The sequence below is a fragment of the Ursus arctos genome, unplaced genomic scaffold (genome assembly GCF_023065955.2).
Source record: "Ursus arctos isolate Adak ecotype North America unplaced genomic scaffold, UrsArc2.0 scaffold_16, whole genome shotgun sequence".
Taxonomy (NCBI): Eukaryota; Metazoa; Chordata; class Mammalia; order Carnivora; family Ursidae; genus Ursus; species Ursus arctos.
Genome location: NW_026622830.1, coordinates 60,903,260 through 60,929,531, shown reverse-complemented (window position 1 = coordinate 60,929,531; position 26,272 = coordinate 60,903,260). Strand labels below are relative to the sequence as shown.

Genomic DNA, 26,272 nt, shown 5'->3' with positions numbered 1-26,272 from the left:
TGAAGTCCCAATAGTTCATTTTTGCTTTTGTTTTCCTTTCAAGACGTGTCTTGAAAGAAGTTTCTGTGGCTGATGTCGAAGACGTTACTGCCTGTGTTCTTCTGTAGGATTTTAATGGATTCCTGTCTCACATTGTGGTCTTTCATCCATTTTGAGTTTATCTTTGTGTATGGTATAAGAGAATGGTCTGGTTTCATTCTTCTGCATGTGGCTGTCCAATTTTCCGAGCCCCATTTATTGAAGGAACTGTCTTTTTTCCATTGGATATTCTTTCCTGCTTTGTCGAAGATTAGATGACCATAGAATCGAGGGTCCATTTCTGGGCTCTCTATTCGTTCCTTTGATCTATGTGTCTGTTTTTGTGCCAATACCATACTGTCTTGATGATCACAGCTTTGTTATATAGCTTGAAGTCAGGCATTGTGATGCCCCCAGCTTTGGTTTTCTTTTTCAACATTCCCCTGGTGATTCAGGATCTTTTCTGATTCCATACAAATTTTAGGATTGTTTGTTCCAGATCTGTGAAAAATGGTGGTGGTATTTTGATAGGGATTGCACTGAATGTATAGATTGCTCTGAGCAGCACAGACATTTTCACAATATTTATTCTTCCAATCCATGAGCATGGATTGTTTTTGCATCTCTTTGTGTCTTCCTCAGTTTCTCTCATAAGCGTTCTTTAGTTTTTAGAGAGTTGATCCTTTACCTCTTTGGTTAGGTTTATTCCTAGGTACCTTATGGTTTTTGTTGCTATTGTAAATGGAATCATATCCTTAATTTCTTTCTTTAGTTACATTGTTAGTGTATAGAAATGCAGCTGATTTCCGTGCATTGATTTTGTAGCCTGCCAGGTTGCTAAATTACTGTATGAGTTCTAGTAATTTTGGAGTGGAGTCTTTTGGGTTTTCCACATAAAGTATCATGTCATCTGCAAAGAGAGTTTGACTACCTCTTTGCCAATTTGAATGCCTTTTCTTTCTTTTTGTTGTCTGATTGCTGAGGTTAGGACTTCTAGCACTATGTTGAACAATAGTGATGAGAGTGGCATCCCTGTCATGTTCCTGACCTTAAGGGAAAAGCTCTCAGTTTTTCCCATTGAGACTGATATTCGTTGTGGGCTTTACATAGAAGACTTTTATGATTCGAGGTATGTTCCCTTTATCCCTGTACTTTGAAGAGTTTTAATCAAGAAAGAATGCTGTATTTTGTCAAATGCTTTTTCTGCGATTTCTGTTAAATCGATTGAAAGGATCATATGGAATGTAGGAATAGAAGGTACATTTCTCAATCTCATAAAAGCCATCTATGAAAAGTCTACTGCAAATATTATTCTCAATGGGGAAAAGCTGGAAGCCTTTCCCTTAAGATCAGGAACTCGACAAGGATGCCCACTCTCGCCACTATTATTCAACATAGTACTAGAAGTCCTTGCAACAGCATTCAGACGACAAAAAGGGATCAAAGGTATTCAAATTGGCAAAGAAGAAGTCAAAATGTCTCTCTTTGCAGATGACATGATACTCTATATGGAAAACCCAAAAGAAGCCACTCCCAAACTATTAGAAGTTATAGAGCAATTCAGTAACGTGGCAGGATACAAAATAAATGCTCAGAAATCAGTTGCATTTCTATACACGAATAACGAGACCGAAGAAAGAGAAATTAGGGAATCCATCCCATTTACAATAGCACCAAAAACCATACGTTACCTTGGAATTAACTTAACCAGAGACGTAAAGGACCTATATTCTAGAAACTATAAATCACTCTTAAAAGACATTGAGGAAGACATAAAAAGATGGAAAGATATTCCATGCTCATGGATCGGAAGAATTAGCATAGTTAAAATGTCCATGCTACCCAGAGCAATCTACACTTTCAATGCTATCCCGATCAAAATACCAAGGACATTTTTCAAAGAACTGGAACAAACAGTCCTTAAATTTGTATGGAAACAGAAAAGGCCCCGAATCTCCAAGGAACTGTTGAAAAGGAAAAACAAAGCTGGGGGCATCACAATGCCAGATTTCGAGCTGTACTACAAAGCTGTGATCACAAAGACAGCATGGTACTGGCACAAAAACAGACACATAGACCAATGGAACAGAATAGAGAGCCCAGAAATGGACCCTCGGCTCTTTGGGCAACTAATATTTGATAAAGCAGGAAAAAACATCCAGTGGGAAAAAGACCGTCTCTTCAATAAATGGTGCTGGGAAAATTGGACAGCTACATGCAAGAGAATGAAACTTGACCACTATCTCACACCATACACAAAAATAAACTCCAAATGGATGAAAGACCTCGATGTGAGACAGGAATCCATCAAAATTCTAGAGGAGAACATAGGCAACAACCTCTACGACATCGGCCAAAGCAACCTTTTTCATGACACATCCCCAAAGGCAAGAGAAACAAAAGATAAAATGAATTTATGGGACTTCATCAAGATTAAAAGTTTCTGCACATCCAAGGAAACAGTCAGAAAAACTAAGAGGCAGCCCACGGAATGGGAGAATATATTTGCAAATGACACTACAGATAAAGGACTGGTATCCAAGATCTACAAAGAACTTCTCAAACTCAATACACGAGAAACAAATAAACAAATCAAAAAATGGGCAGAAGATATGAACAGACACTTTTCCAATGAAGACATACAAATGGCTAACAGACACATGAAAAAATGTTCAAAATCATTAGCCATCAAGGAAATTCAAATCAAAACCACACTGAGATACCACCTTACGCCAGTTAGAATGGCAAAAATAGACAAGGCAAGAAACAACAATTGTTGGAGAGGATGTGGAGAAAGGGGATCCCTCCTACATTGTTGGTGGGAATGCAAGTTGGTACAGCCACTCTGGAAAACAGTGTGGAGGTCCCTTAAAAAGTTAAAAATTGAGCTACCCTATGATCCAGCCATTGCACTACTGGGTATTTACCCCAAAGATACAGACGTAGTGAAGAGAAGGGCCATATGCACCCCAATGTTCATAGCAGCAATGTCCACAATAGCTAAATTGTGGAAGGAGCCGAGATGCCCTTCAACAGATGACTGGATTAAGAAGTTGTGGTCCATATATACAATGGAATATTACTCAGCTATCAGAAAGAACGAGTTCTCAACATTTGCTACAACATGGACAGCACTGGAGGAGATAATGCTAAGTGAAATAAGTCAAGCAGAGAAAGACAACTATCATATGATTTCTCTCATCTATGGAACATAAGAACTAGGATGATCGGTAGGGGAAGAAAGGGATAAAGAAAGGGGGGGTAATCAGAAGGGGGAATGAAACATGAGAGAGTATGGACTATGAGAAACAAACTGAGGACTTCAGAGGGGAGGGGGGTGGGGGAATGGGATAGACCGGTGATGGGTAGTAAGGAAGGCACGTATTGCACGGTGCACTGGGTGTTATACACAACTAATGAATCATCGAGCCTTACATCGGAAACTGGGGATGTACTGTATGGTGACTAACATAATATAATAAAAAATCATTAAAAAAAAAAAAAAAGAAAGGATCATATGGTTCTCATCTCTTCTTTTGTTAATGTGGTCTATCAGGTTGATTGATTTGCGAATGTTGAACCACCCTTGTATTCCAGGAATAAATCCCACTTGGTCATGGTGAATAATCCTTTTAATGTACTGTTGGATCCTATTGGCTAGCATCTTGGTGGGTGTTTTGGCATCCGTGTTCATCAGGGATATTGGTCTGTAATTCTCCTTTTTGACGTGGTATTTGGTTTTGGGATCAGGGTAATGCTGGCTTCACAGAACAAGTTCGGAAGTTTTCTTTCCATTTCTATTGTTTGGAACAGCTTCAATAGAATAGGTATTATTTCTTCTTTAAATATTTGGTAGAATTCCCCTGGGAAGCCATCTGGCCCTGGACTCTTGTTTTTTGGGAGGTTTTTGATTACTACTTCAGTTTCCTTGCCGGTTGTGGGTCTGTTCAGATTTTCTATTTCTTCCTGCTTCAGTCTTGGTAGTTTGTAAGTTTCCAGGAATGCATCCACTTTTTTCCCCAGATTGCTTAGTTTGTTGGCATATAGCTGCTGATAATAAGTTCTAAGAATTGTCTCTGTTTCCTTGGTATTAGTCATGTCCTCTCCCCTTTCATTTATGATTTTATTGATTTGAGTCCTTTCTCTTTTCTTTTGGATAAGTCTGGCTAGAGGTTTATCGATCTTATTAATTCTTTTAAAGAACCATCTTCTAGTTTCATTGATCTGTTCTACTGTCTTCTGGTTCCTATTTCATTGATTTCTGCTCTAATCTTTATTATTTCTCGTCTCCTGCTTCGTTTAGGCTTAATTTACTATTCTTTCTCCCAGTCCTTTAGGTGTAAGATTTGCTTGTGCATTTGGAATTTTTCTAATTTTTTGAGAGAGACTTGGATGGCTTTGTACTTCCCTCTTAGGACTGTCTTTGCAGTCTTTCATAGGTTTTGAACTGATGTGTTTTCATTTTCATTCGTTTGCATGAATTGTTTAAGTTCTTTAATTTCCTGGTTGACTCATTCATTCTTTAGCAGGATTCTCTTTAACCTCCAAGTGTTTGAGTTCCTTACAAATTTCTTCTTCTGATTGAGTTCCAGTTTCAAAGCATTGTAGTCTGAAAATATGCAGTGATTAATCTCAGTCTCTTCGTATCAGTTAAGACCTGACTTGTGATCCAGTATGTGATCTATTCTGGAGAAAGTTCCATGTGCACTCGAGATGAATGAATATTCTGTTGTTTTAGGATGGAATGTTCTGTATATATCTACGAAGTCCATCTGGTCAAATGTGTCATTCAAGATTCTTGTTTCTTTGTTGATCTGCTTAGATGATCTGTCCATTGCCATGAGTGGAGTTTGAAGTCTCCTGCTATTTATTATTATTAATTGGTTTGTATAATTGGCTACTCCCACTCTGGGGGCATAGATATTTACAATTGTTAGAACTTCTTGTTGGATAGATCCTTTATGTATGATATAGTGTCCCTCTACATCTCTTACTACAGTCTTTGGTTTGAAATCTAATTTGTCAGATACGAGGATTGCTACCCCAGCTTTCTTTTGAGGCCCATTAGCGTGGTAAATGGTTCTCCATTCCCTTACTTTAAATCTAGAGGTGTCTTTAGGGTCAAAATGAGTCTCTTGTGGACAGCATATGGATGGGTCCTGCTTTTTTATCCAGTCTGAAACCCTGTGTCTTTTGATGGGAGCATTCAGCCCATTTACATTCAGGGTAGCTATTGAAAGATATGAATTTAGTGCCATTGTATTGCCTACAGAGTCCCAGTTTTTGTAGGCTTTCTCTGTTTCTGGTCTATGTGACTCTTGGGCTCTCTCTTCCCTTACAGAATCCCCCTCAATATTTCTTACAGGGCTGGCTTGGTGGTCACATATTCTTTTGGTTTCTTCCTGTCCTGGGAAGCTCTTTATCTCTCCATCTGTTCTGAATGACAGCCTTACTGGATAAAGTATTCTTGGGATAAAGTATTCTTGGCTGCATGTTCTTCTCATTCAGTACCCTGAATATGCCTTGCCAGCCTTTATGGCTTGCTAGGTTTCTGTGGATAGGTCTGATGTTATTCTGATGTTCCTCCCTCCATATGTAAGGAACCTCCTCTCCCTAGCTACTCTCAGGATAGTTTCTTTGGCTGTAAGATTTGCAAGCTTCACTATTACATGTCAAGGTGTTGATCTATTTTTATTGATTTTGGGAGGGGGCCTCTCTGCCTCTTGGATGTGAATGCTTGTTTCATTCCCCAGATTAGGGAAGTTCTCAGCTATGATTTGCTCAAATATACCTTCTAGCCATCTCTCTCTCTCACCACCCCTTCGGGTATCCCAATAATTCTGACATTGGAACGTTTCATGGCATCATTAGTCTCTCCAAGCCTTTTTTCATGTGCTACTAGCTGCTTATTTCTGTTTTCCTCAACTTCCTTCCTTTCCCTCAGCTTATCTTCTAGGTCACTTATTCTCTCTTCTGTCTTACTGACCCTAGTTGTTAGAGTATCCAGTTTAGACTGCATCTCATGCATAGCATTTTAAAGTTCTGCCTGATTAGATATCATTTCTGCCCTTAGAGATTCTGTATTTTCACTTAAGCTTTTTTCAAGCTTAGCTATTAACTTTATGATTGCAATCCTGAATTCTATCTCTGATATCTTATATCCATACCAGTTAGCTCTGTGGCAGAGAACACTGCCTCTGGTTCTTTTTTTGCCTCTGAGTTCCCCCTTCTTGTCATTCTGCCCAGAGAACAACACGTGGGAGAATGAGCAGAGTCCAAAATATCAATGATGACCCAAGCAAGATGCACCCTAGCAAAATACAGAGTGGTAGGAAGCCACCACAGATAAACAAAGCCAAAATGAATCACAAGAATAAAATTTTAAAAGGGGGGGAAGGGGAAGAGGGACTATAATCTTGCAATGTGGACAAAGCTGTGTGTTCCTCACTTGTTCCTGGGTGAATTTTGGTCTGTGTGTTAGAAGTCACTACATCCTAAAATTTCAGGGAAAGTAAAACATATATTTATAGAGATATAATTGAATAGAGTGAAAAAAGGACCTAAATGAAGCATATATCTATAAAAAATGTAGATGTGAAAAAATACAAGTTAGAAAGCGATTGTGAAATATAAGTTGATATAACAAATATCTTAGTTGAAATGAGAAAAAGGTAAAAAGAAAAAAGAGCAAAAGCATAAGAAAAAGAAAAAAGTAAGAATTTTATCCAAAAAATCAATATACTATTTTACCCTGGAGTTGGAATTTTAGAGCCTTATGGGATTCATAGGGTTGTCATCCACCTGTTCTTCTAGACTGCTTTCTGGGAGAGAGGCCTGTTGTGCTGTTTTTCAGGTAACCTTGCCTAGGTGGAGTTGCACCACCCCTGTCAGGGGGATGAGGTCAGTGGGAACTGATCCTCTGTGTGGCTTTTGTTCCCTTGGGGCTTTCTGTGCCTCTTCAGAGGATCAGAGCAAAAATGGCTGTGCCCAAACCTTTGGCCCAGAGCAGAAAGATTGCAGTCTGGCCTCTTTAATAAACCCTCTGGGATAAACAGTCTCAACTTTCGTATGCGCCACTGAAAACCGCAGCCTCCCATGGTGTGCACCCACCTCACCTTTCTCAGAGGTAGTCCCAGGAGCCCAGGAGTGCCTCTGCCCTTTGTGACTCCAAAACTGCGAGTGGCTACAGGCTCATGATGCACACCTGAAGCTCCTGGATCATGTCTGGATGCTGCTGTAATGTCCTTTCTGGGCCTCTACTGCCCTGTGAACTTTTGCCTCGTCCCAGGTGCAGGTTCTAATCTTTTTCAGGCTGCTCAGGAAAAGAACATGACCGACTGCCCAGCTGATGGTTTATGGCGATCCAAGCTGAGAGTCCCCTTTTGGGCTTGCTGACCATAACCTGCTTCCCGGCTCCACCGCTTGGGCACTCTGCTGGTTCAGGCACCCCCATTCGCTCTGTAATTCCTCAGATCCCGAGAGCACGATGCCGTACCTAGAATTCTGCCTTTTCATCTCCAAAGCCCCTTTCAGAGAGAGATGTCTCCCACGAGAGCAGACTTCTAAGGGTTCCGATTTTGCACTCTGGTGTTATATCACTTTCCAGGAGCCAGCTTATGAAGGCTCCCTCCCCCTTCTATTTGTCTTCCGATAGCTCCCTGTAGATTCACGACTCCCACGTCCTACCTTGGAAAAAGCAGTCACTTTTCTTCTTGTAGAGATCTGGATATATATTCTTACCTCTCAGGCTGATTTTGTGGGTGTTCAAAGTGGTTTGATAGATATCTAGCTAAGTTCAGGGGACTAGTTGAAACGGGGTCCCCTACTCCACCATCTTGCCTCCCTCCCCATTTGTATATATTCTTAACTGAGTTGTCTATTCATTTCCTCCATTATTTAATCAGATGGTTCATTTTCTTATTACTGAGTTTTAAAAGTTGTTTGTATATTTTGAGTAACAGTCCTTTATCAGACATGTCTTCTGCAAATATTTTCTCCCAATCTGTGGGCTTGTCTTTTATTTCCCTTAATGGTATCTTTCCTGTAGCAGAAATTTTTTATTTTAATGATGAAGTCCAACCAGTCAGCTATTTTTTTCCCATGAATCATGCCTTTGGCATTATATTTCCTTCATTTTTAAGGGTGGTTTTTACTGGATATGGAATTCTTGGTTGACACCCTTTTTCTTTCACCACTTCGAATATGTCATCTTGCTGCCTTCTGGTCCATGGTTTCTGATGAGGTGTTAGCTGTTAATCTTTTTGAGGATTTCTTGCTGCTTTCAAGATTCTCGCTTTCCAGTTTCTCCATGTCCTTGCTAGCGCTTATCATTACATGTCTTTTTCATAATAGCCAGCCTAAATACTCTAAGTAGTATCTCATTGTGGTGTTGATCTGCATTTCTCTGATGGCTAAAGAGGTTGAGCATCTTTGGGCATTTGTGTCTCTTCTTTGAAGAAATATCTATTCAGATCCTTTGCCCATTTTTTAATTGGGTTATTTGTGCTTTTATTATAGAGCTGTAAGAGTTCTTTTTGTATTGTAAACCCGATTCCATTATCAGATACAGAATTTGCAAATTTTCCTTCTTTTTTCTTTGTTTTCTTGATAATGACCTTTGCCATAAAACAGGTTTCAATTTTGGTGAAGTCTAGTTTATCTGATTTTTGTTGTTGATGTTGTTGTTGTTGCTTGTGCTTTTTTGGTGTTCTGTCTAATCAAAGATATGACATTGCCTAATCAAAGAGAATTTACTCCTTTAGAAGAGTTATCCTGTATTTTCTTCTAAGTGCTTTGTAGTTTTAGTTGTTAGAGTTTGGGTCTTTAATCCATTGTAAATTAGTTTTTATATATGATATGTGATAGGTAAGGATTCCCCTTTGGTCTTTTGCATGTGGCTATCCTGTTGCCCCAGTACCGTATGTTGAAAATACTTGTCTCTCCCCATTGAATTGTTTTGGCTCCTTTGTTAAAGTCAATTGACTGTAAATGTGAGGTTTTATTTCTTGTCTATAAATATTATTTCATTGGTCTGGTTGTCTGTCTGTTTGCCAGTACCATGCTGTCTTGGCTACTATACCTTTGTGGTAAGTTTTGAAATTGGGAAGTGTGAGTCCTCCAACTTGATTGTTTTGGCTATTCTGGGTCCCTTTGATTTCCATATGAATTTTAAGATCAGCTTGTCAATTTCTTTAAAGAAGCCAGCTGAAATTTTGGTAGGGGTTGTGCTAAATCTGTAGACCAGTTTAGGGAGTATTGCCATTTAACAATATTAAGAGATGGGGTGTTGTGTTATTTTCCTAGGGCTACTGTACAAATGACCACAAACTGTGTGGCTTAAAACAACACAAATTTATTCTCTTACAGTTATGGAAGCCAGAAGTCCAAAAGATGTCGACAGTGTCACTCTCTCTGCAGATTCTAGGGCTGTATCAGTCCAGTCTTTCCCTCTGTGGTCACATTGCCTCCTCCTCTTCTCTTTCAAAACTGCTCTTCCTGTCTCTCAGGACACATGTGATTGCATTAGGTCCCACCCGGATAATTCAGGGTAAGTTCACTGGGGTCTATAGCTATAGCTAGCCCTGGCACAAATATAAGTATGTGTGGCTAACAAAATCTTTAGAACTGGGAAGATATTGGTCAAAGGGTACAAAGCAGTTATGTAAGAAGAGTAGGTCTGCAGATCTAATACATACCATGATGACTATAACTATAATAATACTGTTTTGAATAGTGGAAATTTGCTAAGAGAGTATATTTCACATACAAAATGGTAACTCTGAGGAGAAGGTATGTTAAATTGTCATGACTTGTACTTTCAAATGTAGATGATTTTATGTATAATTTCCATTAAAAATAAAAAATCTCTACATCTCTCATGACAAAATAGGCATTTACCAGATTATCTATGAACAGTTTCCTTTGAAAGCTGTGGACAACTACCTGGTTTGCATAGGATTACAGGTGTGTGTGCAGCCCCAGGCACATGCGTCTGTAGCAGCAGAGATGCCAGTGTTTATTCCGTACCTATTGTGTGCCAGACACTGGTCTCCGTACTTGACACATTAACAAGCTTAACAATAACTTTAATGTTCACAGTCTCTTAATGACATAGTGAGGCACAGACAGGTGAAGTAACTTGTTCAAGGTCACAGACCTGAAAAGTGCCCATAGTAAAACTGGAGACTCTGACTCTAGAGTCTGCCAGCACTGTGTGTCACATTCTCTTCTTTAGGAGACCCCAGAAAAATAGGGTTTTATTGGACAGTTCTAGAATTTTGTTTTGTTTTTTTAAGATTTTTTTATTTGACAGAAAGGGCACGGGGCGGGGAGGGGCAGGGAACAGGGAGAGGCAAACTCCCTGCTGAGCAGGGAGCTTGATGCTGGGCTCTTTCCCAGGACCCTGTGATCATGACTTAAGCTGAAGGCAGATGCTTAAGCGACTGAGCCAATGAGGGGCCCCCAGATAGTTCTAGAATTTGATATCCTTATAGTTTTTAGTGTATCTGCTTTGTAGGAAAAGCAAATATTATAATAATTGTCAATTAAATGAAGTATCCGGTTATTTTTACATTGTTGGGACTGATAAATCCCTTTGATAAAAAAGATAGCTTCTCAAGTCTTACTGCTGAGATATTTAGGGCCCATGTAGGCAAAGTAAACACATAGTATAAATTTTGAAAAATAAGAAAAAGCCATGAAAACAGTTAACACTGAAATTGATCCTAAAAGCTCAGAACTGCTGAAGTATGAAGGTTGATTAAAAACTGCAAGGCTATTTAAAGGTCTGCCCCACTGGAACCCAAGGACAGCCTTTAATATTTTATCAGGATTGTAACATCTTTCCAGATAAAGAATGAGCCCATCTAGAATGGCTGCCCTTGGTCCCATTGATTCTGGGAGAGCAGGTTTTTACGGAGGGCCTTGTTTGCAATTATTTCCCATTGCAGTACAATCCTCTGGACCCTCAAAGATCAGCACACCAAGCTACTTCTGAGAGACCACCATTCTCTTTATCCTCAGTACTCAGTGAGTTTCTAGGGGCACAGATTAAATTTCCTCATCTCTGCATCAATTAAATGCAAACCAACACCTTGCTCTGTTGGCCTCCAGAGGGCTGCGTTGTCCTGCAAAGTGCTGGCCTAGGGCATCTGTCTCAGGGCCAATATCCGGTTTGTTTGGGGGCAGGTTTTTCTTCTCGTGGTAAAAACAGCATTTTGTTTCACCTGGTAGCAAAGTTTATGCTCGTATTTTAAATTAACCTTTACGGCTTTAGAATAATTGAGATTCTACTGATACCAATTTCAAAAGAATGAAACCTTGAGAAACCAGGTGTTTCTCATTATCTGGAATATTGTCCCCAGTTCTGTAATCAGCTACTGAATGGGACCAGGTTTTCAGGTGGTTTTGCTGTGCAAACATTTTATGCATATGTGGAATGCAAAGGAAGATTAGTTGCATTTGGATGAAGAGGAAACTGAAGAGGCCCTTGAACCCTGGGGACTGTTTATTATTTATAACAACCACTCTGTACTTCACAAGTGAGTAGGCCTGGGGGCCACCTGGGAGCAAGCAGGGCACCAGGGGTGGGCAGTCCTGGACAGATGGGTCCTGGTGGGACCATGGCAGGGCCTGTTTGAGCAGGCAGAGAAGGCTGTCCCTGTGTTTCTTTCCTCCTTCCCAGGGGTCTGTGGAAGGATTACAGGGGAAAGGGTGTTCTGCCCCTGGGCTCACACACACAGGCCTTGGGAGGTGTAAACAGAAGATTCCCATAGCTAATGTGTTGTAGGGCCCCCGCTGGGCAGAGGTCGGGGTTAAGGGTGCTTCTCACCTCGTGTGAATGACGTGTTACGTAATTTAGGCTGATGGCTCAGGGAGGGAGGGAAGGACTGAAGAAGAGGCCGGTTTTCAGTGAGGCATTTCTAGAAACAGTATTTGAGCAGCATGCAAACTGTGAACCTGGGAACCTTTGTGTGAGAACAGTAATTCTGGTGCTGTTAGTGGTGGTATGATAATGAACACTAAAGATAAATCGCTGTCTCTGTGTGTCTAGCACCTGGCATTTTCTATAACTGTCCCCTCAGCAGCCCAGCAAAGGATCGGGTGGGAAAGGAAAGTGCCAGCAAGAGTGGAGGTGTTTGACTCCAGTCTGGAGCTCTGTTATGTGGAGAGCCGTGGAAGGCTACTGCCGGTGCAGAGTATCCTGAGGTGGCACGTGTGTCCTGCTGTGGCGGTCCCTTCCCCCTCCCCCACCCCCGCTGCCATCCAGGGTTGTGACTCACCTGGCACCTCCACCTCGAGGCTGCCCTGGCACCCTTGCCTGACTGCCACACCGACATGCGGCCAAGGCATGATTACATTTCCATTCTTGCGACAAGCTTAATGTTTTCTTGGGTTGTACTTACTTACTTTTTAATGGACTTAGTCCTTATTTTTTCCAGATGCTCCATCAGCTCTGTCGGAACCCTATCCACTTGTTTTCCAGCTGGTCACACACACAAGACCCGTGGGTCCTCCTGTTGTTGGTTGTGCGTGGGTTGCCCTCTGGCCCTGCCCCAGGGCTGCCCTCCCAGGATAGTCTCTGTCACTTGTGTGGGAGCCGGATCCGAGATCCTGCCTCTCCCTCTTTCTCAGCTAATCCCTCATTTTACTGAAGTACAAGTTAGTAGCTTCCAGATGAGGTTGAAAGTGATCTTGACTTGGGATGTCAGGGCCTGGTTTCCTGAGGCTCTTGGTCTTGCTACCAACAGTACATGCCGGCTCTGCTCCCCGGGGCTGTGAGTGTGGAGTGCTCTTTCTTCTCTGGACGCTTTGAGGACTTGTTGGTTTGTTTGCTCAGAAATTTCATGAGGATTTACTTAGGTGGCCTCAAGTTTTACTTTATTGCTTTGAAAATAAAATATGGAGAAAAGAAAAGGATTTACTTGGGTGTGGGTTATTTTATTTGTTGCCCTGCATGATGGGACTAAGCCATCCATCTACTTGGAAAGGCCTTGTATTATTCCAGTAATTCCCCTTCCCTTCAACTGATTCCCTTTCCTGGACTTTCAGAGGATGCCTGGAGCTTTGGAATCGATATTTCCTTTTGCTAAGGAAAGAGAAAATCTAGATAAAAGTGCCATAGAATAGAGCCAGGCAATTTCAGAAAGTAAGCCACCAAATTTTGAATTATTTTTCTTTGTAAAAACTTTTTTTTTAAAGATTTTATTTATTTATTTGACAGATCGAGAGAGACAGCCAGGGAGAGAGGGATCACAAGCAGGGGCAGTGGGAGAGGAAGAAGCAGGCTCCCAGCGGAGGAGCCTGATGTGGGACTCGATCCCAGAACGCTGGGATCACGCCCTGAGCCAAAGGCAGACGCTTAACGACTGAGCCACCCAGCGCCCCCTGTAAAAATTTTTTTTTATTTTTACGTTTTAATTGTAAAAAAATACATAATATGAAACTTACCCACTTCATCATTTTTAAATGTACATTTCAGTAGTGTTAACTATATTCACGTTGTCGTGTAACAGATCTGGAGAACTTTTTTTCTGTGACTCCGAACTCCATACCCACAGAACAGCTCTTCTCCCCTACCCCCAGCCCCTGGCAACCACCACGGTACTTTCTGTCTCTGTGATTTGACTAATAAGCATGTATGTAAGTGGAATCACACAGTATTTGCCCTTTTGTGATTGGCATAGTTCATTCAATATAACATTGTAGCTGTGACAGGGTTTCTTTCTTTTTAAGGCTAAATAATGTTCCACTGTATGGATATACCACTGTTTCTGTACTCCTTTGTCCATGGACATTTGTGCTTTTCTTTCTTTTTTTTTTTTTTAAGATTTTTATTTATTTATTCGACAGAGAGAGAGAAAGCCAGCGAGAGAGGGAACACAAGCAGGGGGAGTGGGAGAGGAAGAAGCAGGCTCATAGCGGAGGAGCCTGATGTGGGGCTCGATCCCATAACGCCGGGATCACGCCCTGAGCCAAAGGCAGACGCTTAACCGCTGTGCCACCCAGGCGCCCCAACATTTGGGCTTTTCCACCTCTTGGCTATTGTGGATAATGCTGCAGTGAACGTGGGCGTGCACGTATCTCTGAGATCTTGCTTTCAATTCCTTTGGATATATACTCGGATTTGGAATTGCTGGATCATATTGATGAGCAGAAGGCAAGCTGAGGACAAAGCAGAAGCTGACACCCCACAACCTCCCCCCCCAAGATGGGATATATGTGACATTCCTCAGGCACTCCTGGCTGCCCTAAAGCTAAGGAAAGGAAAAGCAAACAGTTAACTTATGGAGGTCACAGTCCTGCAGGGTCTGAGTCTCCCTCAGTTTACAAATGTCTTAGCAATCTACAAGAAGGAAGCATTTCTATCAATTACCTAGCTTCCAGAAGGAAATATAGGTACAATTAAATGTCCTTATAACCTGCAGCCCACTGACAGATACTTGAAGCAGGCAGAGTGAAATGTTCCTCCAGGAAGTTCCCAACTACCTTCATGTTCATGCCTTGTTAGAGGGAAAAACAACCTTAACTTGGCAATGGCAAGGCCTCCAGCATCCTGTGAGTCTTCTTTAACATACGAAAATCCTTTTGAAACCTCCCTTTTTCCTCACCTCCCCCAACCCCATAGTATATAATTAGCCACCCCTCACAACCCGGGGCAGCGGCTCTTTCTGCCCAAGGGTCCTGTCCCCGTGCTTTAGTAAACCACCATCTTGCACCAAAGATGTCTCAAGAATTCTTTCTTGGTCCTCGGCTCTGGACTCCACCCCACTAAACCTCACCCATATTCCAAAACTAAATCAATATGGTTTCCATTTTTAAAGTTTTGAGGATCCTTCATACAGTTTTCCATAGTGGCTGCACCATTTTACATGCTCACCAACAGTACTGTGTACTGTTCCAGTTTCTCCACAACCTCACCAACGTTTGTTTTCCATTTTGTTTTTTATAGTGGCCACCCTGATAGGTGTGACATAGTATGTCATCGTGATTTTTATTTGCATTTCTCTAATGATGAGAGATGTTGAGCCTTTTCATATGGTTGTCCATTTGTCCGCCATTTGTGTATCTTCTTTGGAGAAATACCTCTTAAAGACCATTGCCCATTTTTTGAAAAACAAGTGTTGTTTTTTGTTATTGAGTTGTAGGAATTCTTTATATGTTCTGGTCATTAACCTTCTGTCAGATATGGTTAACAGTTATTTTCTCCCGTTCACTACATAGGTTCCTTTTCACTGTGTTGACTTTTTTCTTCAATGTGCAGAAGTGAAGTTTGATACAGTACCATCTGCCTGTCTGTGCGTTTGTTGCCCGTGCTTTTGGTGTCATATGTAAGAAACCATTCCTAGATCTAACATCATGAAATTTTTCCTCTGTGTTTTCTTTTAAGAGTTTTATAGTTTTAGACGTTAATTTAGATCTTGAATCTATTGTGAGTTAGTTTTTTGTGTATGGTGTAAGGTAAGGGTCAAACTTCATTCTTTTGCATGTGGCTATCCAGTTTTTGCAACACTGTTTTATGGAGGAGACGGTCTTTTCCTTGTCATATAGTCTCATCTCCTTACTGTTTAATTATTTATTTATTTAAAGATTTTTTTAATTAATTAATTTATTTATTTATTTATTTGAGAGAGAGAGAGAGAGATAGCGAGGAGAGGGAGAAGCAGGCTCCTGTGGAGCAGGTAGCCAGACTCAAGGCTCGATCCCAGGACCTTGAGATCATGACCTGAGCCAAAGGCAGACGTTTAAGTGACTGAGCCGCCCAGGTGCCCCCTTTACTGTTTAGATATGCTTTATGGAGGATTTCCTTCTGTATCTTCCAGTCTTGCTCTTGGATTTTTTATTACGGCTATAACATGTCAGTGTGCCAGAAACCTCCCTTGGTGTCCTAATCATTCCTCTGTCTAGCAGTCTATTTTCTTTGATAACTCTAAATGATTTTCCTTTCTCTCCTTCTGGATATTAGTTTCTCTTTGGGGGGGGCGGGGCTTGTGCATATGTGCTTGTCTTGGGTCTCCCCTTCTGCAGGCACCACCTCCCAAATCACTACCTCCAGATTCCAGCAAATGAGGGGTGTGTATGAACATCAGAATTTTGAGGCCCCCATTCAGGTTTCTCCACTACTTCCATAATTCTGTGCTCTTGTCACTCAAGCCCTTTCTGGAGACTCCTGAGTGCAGGGGAAGCCACGCATCACTGCACTGGCAGGCTAGACCTGTGTGCGGGCCATGCTTTCCAGGTGAAGGTGGCTTTGCAGTCCTCCCAAGCCCTTCTGGTCAGTGTTGCCTGCTGCTTCACCACTGAGGTTTGTTATGTGGTATTGCAGAAGCTACAGAAAGACCCCTCCCACATCCTGGGACAGGAGGAGGGCACATTCCACAGGGTGTACCTGAAGAGAGGCAGGGCCTCCTTTTTCCCTTTGTTTTGAAAACATGGCTGGACATTGTCTTGGGTGGGGGTTAGGAAGTGTCTTAGCAGGTTGTGGGGGTTAGGAAATGTCTTTTTTGCCCGACTTGTGGAGCTGCTGTGCCTGAATCACCCCATTTGCCTGTACCTGCGTGGCTGGTAGATGAAGTGCCTGCTGCCTTGGGGCAGATTAACTGGGATGAGGGAAAGGAGAGGAAAGGAGTGTTTCTGAATGTCCGGGAACTCAACTGTGTATTGAGCAGGAAGTGTAACCCAGGTGACGTGGGGTTGAATATGTGCGCCCCTCCCCTGTGTCAACCCTTTCGTGGAGGCATGGGGGCAGACCAGTAAGTTCTCTCAGCGGGGGACTGGCTTGTCATTGCTCCTGGGAGGGCCCCTCTGCAGCCCTTTACCCTTCAGCACCCACACCTGAGTTCTGCCCAATTCTAGAATCCTGGGGCAGGAAGTCAGACAGGAACGTGACAGCTTTGGCAGGTCCATTGTGATGTGGAAACACGTGAGGGTTTGCTTGACCTTGATTTTCCTGATCCCTCCTCTGCGATAGTCCAGGTGTTGGGAAGGTTCGTAAGCTTACCTGGCCTCCTCGGGTGAATGCCCCCATCACCTGGGTGAATGCTCTACTCTTCCCCTGCGTCACCTATCCCAGCCTAGACCGGACCTGTACTAGAGGAGTCTGGAATGCGGCAGCCCTGAGATTAAGTGGACCCATAATGCTGGTGACCTCCCCTTTGAAATAGCTAAATTGCAGCATCATGTATTGCTCTTGCTTAAATGGGCTCATTATACAATGTCTAGCATAAAAATGCAAACCCAAAACATTTCTGGCATTTGAGACATATGATAGGGTGCACAACAGACCTGCACTGAGGTCGGCTCTGGGAATGGGGGCGGCGCTGCCGGAGCCTTCTTGAGTGCCTATCTGCCTTGTGGCCCAGAGGGCCGCTGGCGTGTGGAGCTTGGGAGGACTGTGCCAGTCACTCCCTCTTGGTCTTGGGTCACTGGACGGCAGCCTGATGGCCTGAGGATTTGGCCTGTTTCCCATTTACATTTTCTTCATTTTCCTCTGACCCCCTAAGGCCCTGCTTTGCACTCCCTGACCATTACTGTTACTGATGTGTTTCCCCTTGGAAGACATGTGGCCTCTCAGAAACGTTCTCTAGAGACTGTTTCGTACCCTGGCACGTGGAGAGACCCTAAAGCCTGCTGGATGCGTTGCACTGCCTCGCTGTAGACAGAGGTGGCCGTTTGTTCTACTTACCTGAAATGTGCTTCTGGCACTCAGCTTTCTATGAGGGGTTGGTCCCTCTTTTCAGAACATGAATCTGTTAGTGTTTTGCCAAGGGCAGGTTTTCTTTGCAGTCTCACCCTGTAGACTCACTGGATGTTCTGCCGTGAGCCGACGAAGATGGGGTCCTGATGCCATATGAGACGCTGTAGGAGCAGGGGCTGATCAGAGTTCATGCCGCTCTCCCCAAACCCAGGGCCCTGCTGGCGCACTAATTCTGTGGTCTTTTTAGTCATATGGACGCTCTTCCTGTTCTGTGGAAACCCCCACCCAGCCTCAAAAATGTGCATCTGTGCTCCCAGAGTCCTCAAAATGAGGTAGAAGCAGCCTGGGCCTCCAGAGACAGCCCCAGACTTAGTGGGGCCTGGAGACATTTGAAGATAAGCTGCAAACACAGCTCTTGTGGGTGATGAGGAAGGAGCTGCCACCCTTCTTTTTAAGTCTTGTTGCCTCTCTGGTGCCTGCAGTCTCAGTACTTATTTTTTTCTTTGTGCTGCTCCTTGTTTGAGCAAGGCTTTGAGATGTGATGGGCAGTGGACCCCCTTCTCACCAGGGGAGACTCGCCACCAGTGGGCCCTCCACACACAGCCTACACTTCCATGGGCAGCCAGGATGCCTCTGGCCCCAGTTGGAGACTTTCTTCCCTCTTCTGTGGAGAAAGGGAAAGCTGCGACTCACCAGAAACTTAAATTCCTGTGGTGGAGGGGAGCCCGGCCACCCAGAGTGGTGTGGATGCAGGATTTGCTTATGGCTGGGAGAGGAAGGTGTTTCTTCTCTTCTTGCTCTGCCCTTGGGAAAACAGCTAAGCCTGCCTTCTCCAGGGACACTCCTGCACTGCCCAGGGCATGCTCCAGAGAGCATGACTTGGTTTAGCCCCTTCAGGACTCACGAAGACGGCTCATGGGGTTTTTGCTGAGGAAGGTTTTGTAAGAGAAAATCCCGGAGATGCCCCATGTCTCTAAAACAATCCTTAGGTGAGCTGTGTTACATCTCGGCACACAAGGACACAAGAGCATGTAGTGACTTTTATAAATGAAGAAGGCATGGAACGATCTCTCAGATGTCATGTATTTTTTAAAAGTTGTAAAATAATATGTGTGGTGTTACATTTATGTAAAAACACGCATATCTATGTGTGTTACGTATGTACACACGTCGGTGTGTCCATCCACCTTGTAGACTTGGGAATAATTTCAAACGTGAACTCCAAGCAGTGTTTACCTCCGGGAGCGGGGTTGGGCTTTTTTGTTTTGGTTTTTGTTTTTTGTTTTTACTTTATACACTTTTAATTGCTTGAATTGGTTACAGCTAACGGTAAAATGGAAGAAATGGAGAATTTGTTCAGGATTTGCTGAGGTGGTGGGGGAGGGGGATGTTGTAAGCAGGGCACTAGGGAGAGCTTGGGGTGGGGGCAGCGTCAGCATCAGGAGGTGTGGGTGTGGTGGGGTCTGCAGTCGGGGTCCCCTAGTCACTCCTCCTCATCCCAATTCCTTTACCCTCTTTCACATACTGAATTTTGCCACTTGTCTTTCTTACTGTTATGTTCTGTCTTTTTACTTGTGGCTTATCAGAAGTTAGCCTTGGCAAATACCAGTGCTTGTATGCAGCTCACCACAGCTGGCTGTTGTCCACAAAAGGATAAAGCCCCCAACTTGGGTTGGGAACCCACCTTGGGTGAGAAGCGTGACGAGTCGAGTTAGGAAATTATTTAGTTTTCTGATTTATCCTTGATATTTTTACATGTGTATCTGTGTTTCTCGATGTTGTCTTTGTAATCATCTCAAAGTAGTCTGGGATGGGGGCCCTTTCTCCACTTCTCCACGCCTCTGCTGAAGTGCAGGCATGATCTGATGAATGGGTAGGGCAGGCTTCTTACCCTTTCACTCCTCCATCCACCCTGAGGCCATGAGTTGTGTACTTATCCTCAGAGTGGGTGCTGGTGTCTTTACACCTGATCAGCAGGAGTTCAGTCAGGAGTTCAGGGGGGCAGTTCACCTTGTAAGACCACAGTGAAACATCACAATGAAGATTCTGTTCAAAGTCAGGTTTTTTTACTGTCATCCATCCTGTTGTTTTCCTATGATGTTACTTTAGGGTTGGGGGTTGATGTGAACAGATTCCAATCCCTCATACAGTTTTTGTGCTGACGCAGACCTCCCTACCCACATGGGTGATGGTGATCACATACTGTCGACATTAAAAATTATATCTTTGGGGCGCCTGGGTGGCTCACTGGGGTAAGGGTCTAACTCTTGATTTGGGCTCAGGTCATGATCTCAGGGTTGTGAGATTGAGCCCCGCATCAGGCTCCCCATTGGGCATGGAGCCTGCTTAGGATTCTCTCTCTCCTTCTCCCTCTGCATCCCCCCCCACGTGCTTTTTCTCTTAAGAAGAATTATATCTTTATTTAATTGGCATTTATTGTGCTGTCTCTTATTAGTAAGAGATGTTGCTTCATTGTTTCATGTTTATGAATTAATTATTTGTTTATTAATGAGCTGGATCAGTTTTCCATGTTTGTTTACTTATCGTATTTCCTCTTTTCGGAATTGTCCATGGTCTTGTGTCTGAATAATATACTGACCCACACGAAATCGCCATCATTGTTGGTCAGGATGGTCCAGTATTGACAATTTCATATGGTTCATCCTAATGTCTTTAGGATTTCTGTGTTTTTCATAATTTAGCAACATTTTTTCTAGTTATAAAGTGTTTCACTTTCTATAAAAATTCTTCATAAATATGAAAATATAGAAAATGGAAATGCGTAATACCACAAAATCATCTCTTACCATTTTGGTGTAGTTTTTTCCCCTCCTTCCTTCTTCCTTCCACCTTTTTCTTTTTTCTTTTCTTTTCCTTTACTTTTCTTTCTTCTTCTTTTCTCTCTTCTTTCTTTCTTACTTTCTCCCACAGAATTACAGAAGTCTCTTGATAGAACTGTTCTAGGCATAAATGAATTATTATATGTGAACTAGTATATACACTAGCTATTATTATTATAAAGTTTTTATCCCAGCTTGATATTTTATCAGCTGTACTTCCTATGCTGTTAAATATCCTTCAAAAATGTGTTTTGTAAGCCTATTGAATCTTCTGCCATGTAATTATGCTGTAACTTAGCAAGCTGTTTTCTTTCATTGGACATTTTGTTTTCTTTTATGTCTTAGTCTGTAGCTCTGTTTCATGAAGCATAGGAATTTCTGTAAGGGATTTTGTGTATGTGACATAAGTAGGTCAGATAATACAGTTATTTTAAAATTTCTTGGTAAATGTGACAAGTCTAGAATGTCTGGAAGACATTTACTTGTCACTTTCTCCAGCAACATGTGAGAGCCCCCTTCTTATGATAGCCTCAGCTAGCACTGGGGGGGGTTTATTCTTGATAATTTGACAGCGACCTATTACTATAGGTCTTTGTTTTCATTTGGACATTTTTAGATGGTTATTAACCATAAATTTTTCTTCTTTTGTGATTAATCAACATCCTCTGTATATTTTACTGGAGTTTTCATTTTTTTTATTAGAAGTACTTTTATTTGGTAAAATTTATTCATCTTTTTCATTTTTAGTATTTGTAACTAAATACTAATAAGGGAAAAAATACCATACTTGTGGGGCCCCTGGGTGGCGCAGTCGTTAAGCGTCTGCCTTCGGCTCAGGGCGTGATCCGCCGTTCTGGGATCGAGCCCCACATCAGGCTGCTCCGCTATGAGCCTGCTTCTTCCTCTCCCACTCCCCCTGCTTGTGTTCCCTCTCTCGCTGGCTGTCTCTGTCAAATAAATAAATAAAATCTTTAAAAAAAAATACCATACTTGTATGTGTATAGAGAAAAATTAGAATGTATACTTGACAAGATATTCATAATGATTTTCTTTAGGTAGTGAAATTTTGGATAATTTTAGTTCTCTATTTTATATTTACCGCTTTTCTCTGATTATTCTATAATAGATAATTTTTTTATTTTTTAAAAAAGATTTATTTATTTAAAAAAGAGAGAGATGGAGAGTGGGCAGGTGGAGTGGCAGAGGAACAGACAGACTCTCCACTGAGCAGGAAGCCTGCCATGCGGCTCGATCCCAGGACCCTGAGATTATGACCTGAATTGAAATCAAGAGTTAGACGCTTGGGGTGCCTGGGTGGCACAGCTGTTAAGCGTCTGCCTTCGGCTCAGGGCGTGATCCCGGCATTGTGGGATTGAGCCCCACATCAGGCTCCTCCGCTATGAGCCTGCTTCTTCCTCTCCCACTCCCCCTGCTTGTGTTCCCTCTATAGCTGGCTGTCTCTCTCTGTCAAATAAATAAATAAAATCTTTAAAAAAAAAAAAAAAGAGTTAGATGCTTAATCGACTGAGCCACTTAGGCACCCCTATAATAGATATTTTTCTTAACAGAACAAAGAAATTTGGGCTTTTGTGAACAAGGGCTAGCTCCCTGGACACATGCTTCTGGCCTCTCCTACAAAGGTCCCACATAAACCTGAAAGCACCCTGGTTGCCCTTTCCCACGCGCCCAGCCCCTGCCCAGCGCCTGGGGCTTATCAGAGCAGTGGGAGAACGTGTGAGGTATGGCAATAAGGTGTACTCTTGTTTTTCTTTTTTCCCTTGGCGTGTCCAGATTGCTATGGGATGGACAAAGAAGAAGAGAACCACTATGTTTCACAGCTCAGGGAAGCCTACAGCAGCTGCGACACCACAGGGACAGGCTTTCTGGACCGGGAGGAACTGACCCAGCTCTGCCTCAAGCTTCATCTGGAAAAGCAGCTGCCCATCCTTCTGCAAACACTTCTTGGAAATGACCACTTTGCCAGGGTGGGTATTTGACTTCATTCTTACAAAGAAAAGCACAGAGTACTGTAGTTAGCTGCAGGCATTTGGGAAATATCAGTGGACTACTAGGAACTGGAACACTGCTTTTCCTTCTGAGGACCTCCATATTGAAGCAAGAATTTCCTTCAGATTACTTTTTTTGAAAGCATAGTAACTTCCAGAGATTTGGTTTGGTATTTCCAGAAAGATGTTTCAGAGATTTGTTAGGTGTTGGGGGTGGGGGTGGAAGGTTGGTATGGGTGGGTGGCAGGTGGTTCACAAAAACCCAAGGATCTGTGGGCCACTGACACACTGGGTCACTGAGAGACAGGTAACTTCCAAGTACCTTGACGGCAGATTGTCTAGTAAAATTACACAGCTTTAAATTCATTCTAGCAGCTGGACAAAGTGACTGCACACCACTGTTGCAGGAACAAAGGGTACCTATGTTCAGAGTTGTCCTGTGATTTCATCTCAGCCAGATAGAAAGTACTCTATCTCTGCTCCTTTTCACTGGGAAATTCAAAGTCATCTAGAACCTAGACCACAACTTGCTTTCCTGACAGAAACACTTTCAGCACCTCACACCTTGACCTTATTTCTTTTTTTTTTTTAATAATAATTTTTTCTTATTATGTTAGTCACCATACAGTACATCCCTGGTTTTTGATGTAAAGTTTGATGATTCATTAGTTGCGTATAACCCCCAGTGCACCATGCAATACGTGCCCTCCTTACTACCCATCACCAGTCTATCCCATTCCCCCACCCCCTCCCCTCTGAAGCCCTCAGTTTGTTTCTCAGAGTCCATAGTCTCTCATGTTTCATTCCCCCTTCTGATTACCCCCCTTTCTTTATCCCTTTCTTCCCCTACTGATCATCCTAGTTCTTATGTTCCATAGATGAGAGAAATCATATGATAGTTGTCTTTCTCTGCTTGACTTATTTCACTTAGCATTATCTCCTCCAGTGCCGTCCATGTTGCAGCAAATGTTGAGAATTCGTTCTTTCTGATAGCTGAGTAATATTCCATTGTATATATGGACCACAACTTCTTAATCCAGTCATCTGTTGCAGGGCATCTCGGCTCCTTCCACAATTTAGCTATTGTGGACAATGCTGCTATGACCATTGGGGTGCATATGGCCCTCCTCTTCCCTACATCCGTATCTTTGTGGTAAATACCCAGTAGTGCAATGGCTGGGTCATAGGGTAGCTCAATTTTTAACTTTTACCTTGTACTTATTTCTTAAATGTGTTTAGACATTAACTTGTGCGGTTAAAACAGCGTTGGCCATCTTTGAAGGAAAAGCATTTTTTCCCCACAGAAATCAATAAAACTATTTTTATTTCAAATGAGAAAAAAAATCCAGCCAGCAGATTTTCCTGAATTAGCTCTTGAACAAAAACAAATGAAGAGAAACAAGAAAAAACCCTCACTGCTGGCACTGTGAAATGTACCTCTTGTTACTTCCCAAAGCACCAACTGTCCTGTGTTCTTAATGCCTGTCAGTAGGGTACTGTTACTCCCTCTTAGGGAGCTGTGCCTCAATTAATATGACCACATCCATTCTGTTTCTTTTTATTCTGTTCCTCTCTCTTGGTTGTGTTGTTTTTTTAATGGACTTAAGAATCAGGTGTATTTTTTAAATATATTTTTTAAGATTTTATTTATTTATTTGAGAGAGAATGAGAGCTGAGGGAGAAAGAGAGCACACACAGAGGGAGAGGGAGAAAGAGAAGCAGACTCCTCACTGAACAGGGAGCCCGATGCAGGCTCGATCCCAGGACCCTGGGATCATGACCTGAGCTGAAGGCAGACAGTCAACTGACTGAGCCACCCAGGAGCCCCAGGTGTATTTTTTTTTTAAAGATTTATTTTTTTATTTGAGGGGGGAGGGGCAGAGGGAGAGAGAAAGAGAGTCAAGCAGACTCTGCGCTGAGCACAGAGCTCATGCAGGGTTTGATCTCACAGCCCTGAGATCAGGATCTGAGCTGAAACCAAGAGTCGGCCACTTACCTGACTGCACCCAGCAGCCCCAAATCAGGTGTATTGTTTTTATAATGTTCTGTCCCCTCTCTCTGTCTTTTTTTTTTTTTTTAGGTTTTATTTTTATTTATTTGAGGGAGAGAGAGCACGAGTGGGGAGGAAGAACAGAGGGAGAGGGACAGACTGACCCCGTGCCAAACACTAACTCCCAACACAGGGCCCAGTATCATGACCCCGAGATCATGACCTGAGCTGAAATCAAGAGTTGGATGCCCGACTCACTGAGCCACCCAGGTGCCCTGATAATGTCCTAGCCCCTCTTGATATCACCTGGAACTGTATTTGAGACCCAGAGGAACAGAGGGCACGTTTGTGAAAATCAACACTCTGGCTATTCAAGCAATATAAACACATGATCTGGTTTTCTTGATTATTTTTGACAGTTGAGAAAATCAAAACCAAAAGAATAACTTTTGGGTTCACATTCAGATGGGAGGTTCTGCTGATTGAACAAATCACATCATTCCCGAGCTTTACCCCACTTTATATGTTGTATGTGCAGAAGTGGTATAACATGTATTTATTTTTTATTAACATATAATGTATTATTTGTTTCAGGGGTACAGGTCTATGATTCATCAGTCTTACACAATGCACAGTGCTCACCACAGCACATACCCTCCCCAGTGTCCATCACCCAGCCACTCCATCCCCCCACCCCCCTCCCCTCCAGCAACTGTGGTATAACATTTAGAAACATCAAATTGGGGCACCTGAGTGGCTCAGTCAGTTAAGCATCTGCCTTCGGCTCAGGCATGGGATGGAGCCCTGCACTGGCCTTCCTTCTCAGTGGGAGTCTGCGTCTCCCTCTGCCTCACCCCCCCCACCGGCTTGTGCTCTCTGTCCCTTACTTTGTCTCTCTCGCTCTCTCAGATAAATAAATAAAATCTTTTAAAAAAAATAGAAACATCAAATTATGATAGGAAAAAGTTAATATTGGAACATCAGTAAAGAGAAAAATCAACTTGGGTTTGAGGTTTCTGGCCTCCCCCACGTCATGTGGATCCCCAAAAACAGTTCCTCTGAGTTATAATCCTTCTGGGAGGCTTAAAGTTTCTCCACACTTTTATGGGGAGGTATGTTAGAAGGAAGGACAGACACTCATAAGCAGTGACTGGAGCCTGACCCTTTCGGGTTAACAGTGGCTCGTGGCAAAGCTCTGTGCATGTCCATCCATCTTTCTGTCTGTGCCAACTCCATTCTCTTACAGCCATGATTTCTGTTTCCAAAAAGCAAGTCAGATGTTGGGTACATTAAGAAATAGCTCTGCTTCCATTAGTGCTCTTGAGTCTGACCTGAAGTTGTCCCTCCTTCCCTCTCTGTAACATTTCAAGAGCAGTGCCCACACCAGCTGACGCCTCCAGGAGCCTGCTTTTGTCTCCCTCCACCCCACACTTCATACCACCTCCTCTGGGATGGTGACCATGGTAGATTATTTCTGCTTTTAGAGTTTTTACTGCTCCTCTGCTTCGTCCCACAGACAGGGCATAGCTCACACAGCCAGCGTTTAGGTGAAACATTCTGTAGACGTTTTAGGGGAAGCTGGTGTCAAGCCAGAAATATTCAGTAGTCGTCACCATTTTTTACAACAGAAACCAAATGGTGGAAATTTCAGGAGTTTTCAGAGAAAATCAAGAGAAATCCTTTATCCAGGAGAATTGATTGGCTTTTCATTTCAAATATCACA

General features: G+C 42.7%; 1 protein-coding gene across 1 annotated transcript in view; it reads left to right on the top strand.

Moving 5' to 3' along the window:
* NINL (ninein like) overlaps positions 1 to 26,272 on the top strand; it is a 167,862-nt gene that overhangs the window by 66,885 nt on the left and 74,705 nt on the right. Inside the window, exon 2 of the mRNA XM_026489757.4 lies at positions 22,345 to 22,538. Coding sequence (XP_026345542.1) covers positions 22,356 to 22,538 — 183 coding nt within the window. The 5' untranslated portion in view covers positions 22,345 to 22,355. The remainder of the gene's footprint in view (positions 1 to 22,344; positions 22,539 to 26,272) is intronic.